Source organism: Pelophylax lessonae (genome assembly GCF_965119305.1).
Source record: "Pelophylax lessonae genome assembly, chromosome: 2".
NCBI classification, from domain to species: Eukaryota; Metazoa; Chordata; class Amphibia; order Anura; family Ranidae; genus Pelophylax; species Pelophylax lessonae.
The window spans coordinates 312,752,723-312,761,323 of NC_138769.1; the positions used below are offsets into that span (position 1 = coordinate 312,752,723).

General features: G+C 43.1%; 1 protein-coding gene across 1 annotated transcript in view; it reads right to left on the reverse strand.

Annotated features, from left to right (window-relative positions):
- Nucleotides 1–977: 977 nt before the first annotated feature.
- MPC2 (mitochondrial pyruvate carrier 2) overlaps nucleotides 978–8,601 on the reverse strand; it is a 48,950-nt gene continuing 41,326 nt past the window's right edge. Inside the window, exons 4-5 of the mRNA XM_082247153.1 lie at nucleotides 8,059–8,170; nucleotides 978–1,233 (exon numbers count right to left, since the gene is read on the reverse strand). Of these exons, the coding sequence (XP_082103279.1) occupies nucleotides 1,179–1,233; nucleotides 8,059–8,170 (167 nt within the window). The 3' untranslated portion in view covers nucleotides 978–1,178. The remainder of the gene's footprint in view (nucleotides 1,234–8,058; nucleotides 8,171–8,601) is intronic.

Genomic DNA, 8,601 nt, shown 5'->3' on the forward strand with positions numbered 1-8,601 from the left:
AGACCAACAAGATTAACATTATGGAGTGGGCAGCCTTATTCCTGAACCTTAATCTAATAGAAAACTTGTGGGGTGTCATCAAACACGCAGTTTGAGGTAAAACCAAGAAATGTAGAGGAATCGTGGAATGTAGTACAATCGTCCTGGGTGCCAGAAGTTGGTCGACTTGCAACATTGATGTGAAGCAGTTCTCAGAAACAGTGGTAATGCAACTGAATATTAGTTCAGTGATTTGCAGGAAAGCTAAATCTTCAAGCATTTTTCAGTTTACACATGTTTGTAAAGAAAAATGCAGACACTGCTATTTTTTGGAAAAGTCTAATATTCCCTTTTTCTTCACCTTCTGTAAAGAAATAACAAATTTGAAACATTTTTCTTCATGTTTTGATTTGATTAGACTGTGCAATGTTCCCATTGCATTTGCGTGTATAGAACTAAAAGCTATTATAAGGATTTTGAGCTTTACTCACTTTTATGAACATTGCTAATATTTATTAACACAACCTATGATTAAGGCCTCTTACACAGTTGGAGTCCGCCTGCTCAGCGAGGGAATCTGTACGCTGATCCCCGCTGAGCAGGCGGATGGCTGCTCTGTGTCTGCCCTGCGTATGCAGAGAGGAGACAGACACAGCCCACTCTCCTCTATGGGTGGCTAGATGTAAACAGACCGCCTGTCTGTTTACACCTGACTGCCATCCGATAGATGGATGTGGAGTGGATCCTCATCAGTCTGTGTTTAGTGAATCGGATCGGAGGTCATCGGGTGTCGGTTGACACCTGCCGCTCCACAGAAGAGACTGGAGGGTTTGATTTTGTTTGCTTGAAAAACTGACAGGGGGACCTGATCGTTCTGCCCGAATGAAAGGGACCTAAACTAGGTTTGTAGCTGAAATACTGTAAACTTATCTGTGGACAGAAGCATCTGAAACCTTTATTTAATACCTGAGAATCTAATCTTCAAAAATAAATCTTGCCACTGTTAAAAGTTAAGTTTATTAATTTAAGGAGGAACATTACTGTTTATAAAAAATCAGTCCAACAAACCATTTAATGTTAATTTACCAGTACACATAGAACGCTTTGCTGTGCATCAAACAGCAAAATGTTTGGCAATACCGATTACACATCTACTGCTGGTCTTCTTAGATATTAAAATGACTTGTAGGCAAAATTGTTCAAGGCTCTGCTTTCTGTTCTTCATTGGCATCTGATTTTAGTCCTTGATGGTACCTAAAAAGAGGAAATAAGGAAAAAAAAAAAAAAAAAAAAAAAAGAAGGAGTTAATCCAACACACCATCCCCTTCTTGGAATCCTGTAGTGTATGTACATACCACATTGTTTAGGATATCTTAATATAAATGAACAGGAATAGAAAGAAACAACACTGATCCTTGTATTGATCACAAAAAAAGAGGTGGAAAAGCCGTAACCACCAAGGCCCCATTCATACCTGAGCGTTTTGTAGCTCAAAGTTCTTTCCACCTGGGAGGAAACTTACATAGGATACAGAGCCGTTTGCTGCATTGGTAAATGAGGAGTAGATAAGACGCTAGCATCTATCTAGGGTCCCTTGATGCGATACGTGGAACAATGCAAAGCTGCTTTTGCACAAGTTACAATATATCAGATATTTCACCTCATGTAAGCTTAAAGCTACATAAATAGTTTATAAACCATCTAGGATTCCTTTTTCCCCTGTGTGAATCCTCCCAATTGTTGGTTCCTCATTACTGGTACTCCACTTGTGGTTTTATCCCCCTTTGGGGTCTGGCTTGACCTTCCTCATCCTGATCTGCAGCCAGATCACCATCCCATCACCTCCAAACACATACTTCCATGGTGGATATTGTGACGGTAAAGCATTACTGGAACTTATATTTCCAGATGGACAACTTAGCCTGAGATTCATAGCGAACAAGATGGGTTTGTTTAACCTGGAGGAGGTTTCAATTTCCATATACGGGAAGAAGTACTTTTTGAGCTCCCGGTGGTGAGCTTTTTTTATACAGCTTAATAGCTTTCCAGATTCCTCGATTTAATTGGCAAGAAAGGCCGGCAGATTCCCCGGAGCAGAGAGGCATATCTTTGCCTGGCTTCTAGTGAGTGCATATACTGGTGGGGGCTCACGGATGGGGATTCAATTTTAGAATACCGGGTGGAATTCCATTGGGAGTTTAGGGCTGTACATTTTCTTTTTTCTGGTGAGTGCATAGATATACTACAGTGACACACTGGATAACCTTTCTTACACACGGTGTATCCCCAAGACACATTACGAACTGTATTTGCACTAAAATTTCCAGACAAAATTATCTTATCTTATTTTGGACTTTTACACATACGTTTTCTTGTATACGGTTTGATATTTATATAGAGCGCTGCACACCATTGGTATGATTTGTTGCTTGAGGGAGTTGTATGCTCACTTTTGTGCTAGCTGCTGCTGTTCACATAGCGCTCACTTTCTATTTTTGCTTTAACAAAATTAGTGAGACCATTAAAAGGCTATAAACCAAAGCTTATTAACCACTTGCCGACCGCCGCACGACTATCTACGTCGGTGGTCAGCCCCTCACAGGCAAACTAACGTAGGGCTACGTTGCTTGCTTGTGAGGGTCTAGGGAGCGAGCGCGCGCCCCCGGAGGCGCGCTCCCGCGTGGTCACGGACCCCCCCGCGCGTGTGACCAGCGGACCCGATGTCCGCCAGCCACTCGGCGATCGGCGGGGGAGAGGGAGAATGTCAGGCAGCTTGTGTAAACAAGCTGCCTGTCATTCTCCTCGCTGTAAAGACACTGATCACATGGATCTACTATGTAGATCCGTTGATCAGTGTCCTTACAGCTCAAGCCACAGCCAATCACAGTAGAAAGCACGCCCCTAGGGACACACACAGCCCCTCCCTCCCAAATAAAGTTAACCCCTTCACTACCAGTGTATTTTTACAGTAACAGTGCATATATATAGCACTGATTACTGTAGAAATGTCACTGGTAACCCCAAAAGTGTCAAAAATGTCAGTCAAGGGTCCGATCTGTCCTCCGCAATGTCGCAGTACCGCAAAAAAATCGCAGATCGCCGCCATTACGCGTTAAAAAAAAAAAAACAACAAAAATGACAAAAATCTTTCCCTTTGTTAGTAAACGCGATAACTTTTGCGCAAACCAATCAAAATACGCTTTTTGCGATTTTTTTTACCAAACATAGGTAGCATAAAACAAATTGGCCGAAAATGTTAAAAAAATTTTGATTTTTACATTTTTTTGGGGGGGAATTTCATATAAAAAAAATGTGAAAAATATTGCTATTTTTGCAAAATTGACGCTCTTTTTTTGTTTATAGCGCGTGATCAAAAAAATCGCACAGGTGATCAAATACCACCAAAAGAAAGCTCTGTTTGTGGGAAAAAAAGGACCCCAAATTTGTTTAGGTACAGCGTCGCACGACCGCGCAATTGTCCGTTAAATTCACGCAGTGCCGAATCGCAAAATACCCCCTGGTCGGAATGGGGGTAAAATCTTCCGGGGCTTAAGTGGTTAAGGTCCGTCATATAATTGGAATTAAAGTCTCTCTCCACAGTTCAAAAATAGTCTTTCTTCAAAGTGTGGACATTTCCAATAGCCACCAAAAGTCAAGCAGTGCTTGAACGGTGAATGTTGAATCACTGCTACTCTTTGGTTGCATTTGTGTCTCTGTGGAGGCTTCTGGTTGTCTCAGTATGGCACCAATTGTGTCTCTGTGGAGGTTTCTGGTTGTGTCAGTACAGCACTGACTGTGCCACTGTGGAGGCTTCTTGCTGTGTCATTATGGTACAGATTGTGTCTCTGTGAAGCTCGAGTCAGTCCAGTATTGATTGTGGCACTGCAGACATGTTTTTGTTATCAGCACATCACCGATTGTGTCCCTGTGAAGGCCTCTGGTTGTGTCATTTAGGTACAGATCATGTCTCTGTGGCGGTTTCTGGTTGTGTCAGTCAGGTACCGATGGGCGTCTCTGTGGAGGTTTCTGGTTGTGTCAGTACGGCACCTATTGTGTCCCTGAGGAGATGTCTGGTTGTGTCATGGTACTGATGGTGTCTCTGTGAAGGTTTCTGGTTGTGTCAGTACATTACCTATACTGTAATTTCTGCAGTTATCTTGTAGAAGACTTGTCAGATCTCTCGCCCAGTTTTCCTCGAGAGAGAAAATGGGATTTTTCTACTTCGCGTAAAATCCATTCATCGACAGATACAGCCCTCTATAAATCATAACTACTGGGTTATATTGCCTACTCCAGGAGTAGGACTAGGCAGAACAAAAAACACCTGGCTATGCCCGTGGGCCTTCCTCAGCTTGGTATCTAACCCTTCTCTCTGCTCTAGGTAATAGGTTTAGTAGCACGCAGTATTAGAAGTATCAGAACTCCATACAGGGGTGGGTCCTGTGTCCATCGAACTCAGAGAAATGGATTTTAGGCAAGTACAAAAATCCCTTTTTCTTTTTCGTTCATCGACGGACATAGCGAACCATGAATCATAACTACTGGGACGCCCAAAAGCAGTGCCAAAAGGAAAATAACCCAAGGCTAAACATAAGAGTCCTTAACCAGGACACAGGAGCCTTAACCGGGTGACAGGAGGCCCGTCTACAAAATAAAGTTTAAAGAAAAACACCCCTCAAGAGGAACAGCCCCTCTTGCACAGCAGCTTGCAAAACTTTGTGGCCAAAAGAAGCATCCGCAGATGCCAAAGTATCTACCTTATAGAATTTTGTGGAGGTATGCACTGACGACCAAGTGGCCATTTTGCAAACTTGCAATACTGATGCCTGATGACAGAATGCCCAAGAAGCACTCAGCGCCTGAGTATGAGTAAAATGCACTGCGAGAGAAAGGTGGAACCTGACCTTTAATAGAATAGGTCTGAGTCACCAACTGTCTGATCCATCTGGAGATGGTAGCCGGAGAACCAGCCAGCCCTTTTCTTGGTCAGTTGCTGCCAGATACACCTGAATAACACGAACCACATCCAAGGTATGCAAAGCAAATTACTTGGGATGAGCTGGCTTGGGACACAAGGAAGGCAACACAATGTCCTTATTCAAATGGAAGTCAGACAACTTTGGGCAGGAATGATGGACAGGGACAAAAAACCACTTTATCCCTATGGACCACTAAATAGGGACTGCGAAAGGATAATGTCGCCATGTCCGATACCCTGTGGGCCGAGGTAATAGCCACCAAAAATGTCACCTTCTGGGATAACGTAGGCAAGGGAATCTCCCGAAAATTCTCAAATGGAGGCGTCTGGAGAACCGAAAAGTACTAAATTTAAATCCTATGGCAGCAAAAGAGACCGTACAGATGGAGCCACGTGTCGAATCCCCTGAATTAAGTTACGAATTAAAGAGTGCATGGCTAGGGGCTGCTAAAAGAAGATTGCCAGGGAAGACACCTGGCCAATTTCTGATCAATGCCCTGTTGAAGAAAGGTAAAAATCCGAGTCACAGAAAAGGAGCGAGGATTAGTGCCAATCAACTCACACCCAGAAATGTACGCTTTCCACATACGATGGTATATCTTGCTGGAAGAAAATGTCCTCGCCTTCACCATAGTAGGGATCACTGATCCAGACAGACCTCTATCCCACAGTACCTGGCTTTCAATAGCTAAGCCATTAAAACCAGGGACTGAAGCAGGATGGTAGATCATCCCTTGGGACAACTGGTCTTCCCCGAGAGCCCTGAGAGGAAGCCCCCAAGGGATGTTTATGGCCACCAGACTAATTGGAAGATCCTCGCCCTTGATTCCTCGCAGGAATTGTGGAAGAAGCCTGAGCAGAGAATGATACTGGCCTTACTGTGGCCCTTGGACACATGCCCATGGAACCCATGATCTCGCCACAAACCTCGGTATCCTCCCGTGGAGCCGAACCTGCTAAATGAGCTGCATGTAGGACTGTGCAAACAGAACTGACATGAAAAGGTGGATACCACCAGACTCAGAAACTGTATGCAAAATGGGAGGGAGAACTATCTGTGTGACAGCAGCTGGTGAATCAAGGCCTGTGGTTCCTGAAGTTTGTCCAGAGGAAGGATCACCCTGGTCAGAATAAGAATCAGACCTAGGTAAATCAATTCCCTGGACAGGGATAGGGGGGACCTTAGGTAGTTCGGACATCACTTGAACCTTTGCAATAATTAAATCCGCACAAGGAGACTCTGGACTAAAACAAAACCTGAAAAAGAACAAGCTTTGTCCCCCTTTCTGGGTACCCCTAAAAAGAAGCATTTTGTGGATCCCCTTGATGCTCATGAAGGAGGTCCAGGAGGCCAGAAACCAGCGAAGATGTCCCCCCACCCCAATAATGGGTGAGGGCAGACCTTCATGCTGAAGGGGTCTGGTCTGCGGGTCCGGAGAAGCAAGCTCTAGGTTTACCAGACCAGCATGCTTGGAACCTCCCGGGGGAAGATTTGAAAGATCTATTTTCCTTATTCTCCATCCCAGAAGCACAAAATAATTTTCTATGTGCTGAGGAGGGCCCTGTCTGCGAGGAGGCTCCTTCTCTTTCCTAGACTATGGCAGAAGGTACTCTTCCCCCCCCCCATGATACCCTTAATAAGGCTATCCAGGGTAGTCCCAAACAGGCGATTGCCTTGAAAGGGCAGATTAATGAGAGCTTTCTTAGAGGCTTGGTCTGCGGACCAATTCTTAAGCCACAGCATGCGCCTGATCACCACTGCTGAAACAGTTTGGACAGCATAGGATCTGTATCCAAAGCTGCATCACAAATAAACTGCAGGCCATGGATCATTTGGTCCGCTAAATCAACATAAGCAGCGGGGACCTGGTCAACTCCCAGGCCCTGGCGCAAAAGCTTGGCCCATTCAGTTAGAGTCTGAGACATCAGGGCTGAGGCAAAGACTGGCCGCAATGTCGAACCAGCCATAGTAAACATGCTACTTGCCACAGCCTCAGCTTTCCTGTCAGCCGGGTCCTTAAAGGATGGGGATTCCTCTACTGGGATCATGGTAGCTTTATTCAACCTGGAAACAGGAGGGTCCAGCACCGGTGGACCTAGACAGATTAAAACTGATTACCTAGAGCAGAGGGGGGGGGGGGGGTTATATAACAAGCTGAGGACGGCCCATGGACATAGCCAGGTGTTTTTTGTTCTGCCTAGTCCCACTCCTGGAGGAGGCAATATAACCCAGTAGTTATGAATTATGGAGCGCTGTGTCCATCGATGAACGAAAGAGAAATGCCTGTTTTTCTGGCACTCTAAATCTAACAGAAACTTACTGACAAAACTTCTTAGAAGCAATGTATAGGAATATTTATATCATACAAAGATAGCTCTGGTAAATTATGTTCTTGCCAATTCCAAATAAAAATTATAACAAATTCAGTGCATTTAAAATTCATAGGAAGGGTATATAATTTTAGGGTAACTGGTAAATTATAAAAAGGAGGATTAGCATCATTCAGTTTCAGATTAAACAAACAACAAATACATGCTAATGAAGCACAAAGACAACAATGATTACAGTGCAGTAACTTGTGGCAAGTACGTTTGAGATTATCGTTGGTCAAAAGCTTTGGGAATTTGGACTGGTTTCTGATTAACCAGGCACAATTTGCTTTATGGGTGGACTTGTCAGCCCCCTTTAGCCTAAAAACACTTCAACTGAAATATCAAAAGTGCTAGGCAGAAAAAAGTGGCAGCCATATCCAATCAGATGCAGCCGCTGTTCAATAACCTGGTGGGAGTAATTCATTCATCTGCACAAGGTTAGTGTGGATGGAGGAATCTTGTAGATTCGTATAAAAGAGAATAAGTGTATGGTCAGCTAGAATAAAACATACAATCTGATTTCTTAATTAGTGCAAATGAAAGCAGCAAGTCGCTCTACCACTACAGTGAAAAGGTGCCCTGGATAAATTGTAATACTATACATTTTTTTAAACCAAAAACCTGTCATTACAATAATATATATCAGGACAGGTAAGCAAACACTCCATCCAGTTTTTAAAAGGATTAGTAATGATACTTTACCTGTACCAATTGATTTGAATACATACCTCCATATTCTAAACAGCTGGGTACCTCCTGCACAGCCAACAAAGAAGTTAACAGCGAACAGAGACCAGTTTTTCGGTATAATCACTAGAGAATATCGTGACCATATCAGCCCTGTTAGAACATTTCAAAACAAAGAAAAATGTCAGTATGAGGAAACTAAACCTTTACACATAAGCAAAAAATGTTCCTATAACTGCAATTAACATTTTATATTGATATGATTTACTAAGTAACTTCTTTTAGGATGCAAGACTGCTGACATTAACCACCTAAAGACCAGGCATTTTCTGGCACTTTGTTTACATGTCAAAAACCCTGGGTTTTTTGCGAGAAAATTAGTTAGAACCCCAAAACATTATATATCATTTTTTTTTTTTTTTTTTTTTTTAAAGCAAAGGCCCTAGAGAACAAATTGGTGGGTTTTGCAATTTTTATTGTCAGTGTATTTGCACAGCAGTTTTTCAGTTTTTTTTTTTTTGGGGGGGAACCCATTTTTTTTTTAAATATAAAAAGAGGATGTCACGTCAAGTAAATAGACAGCA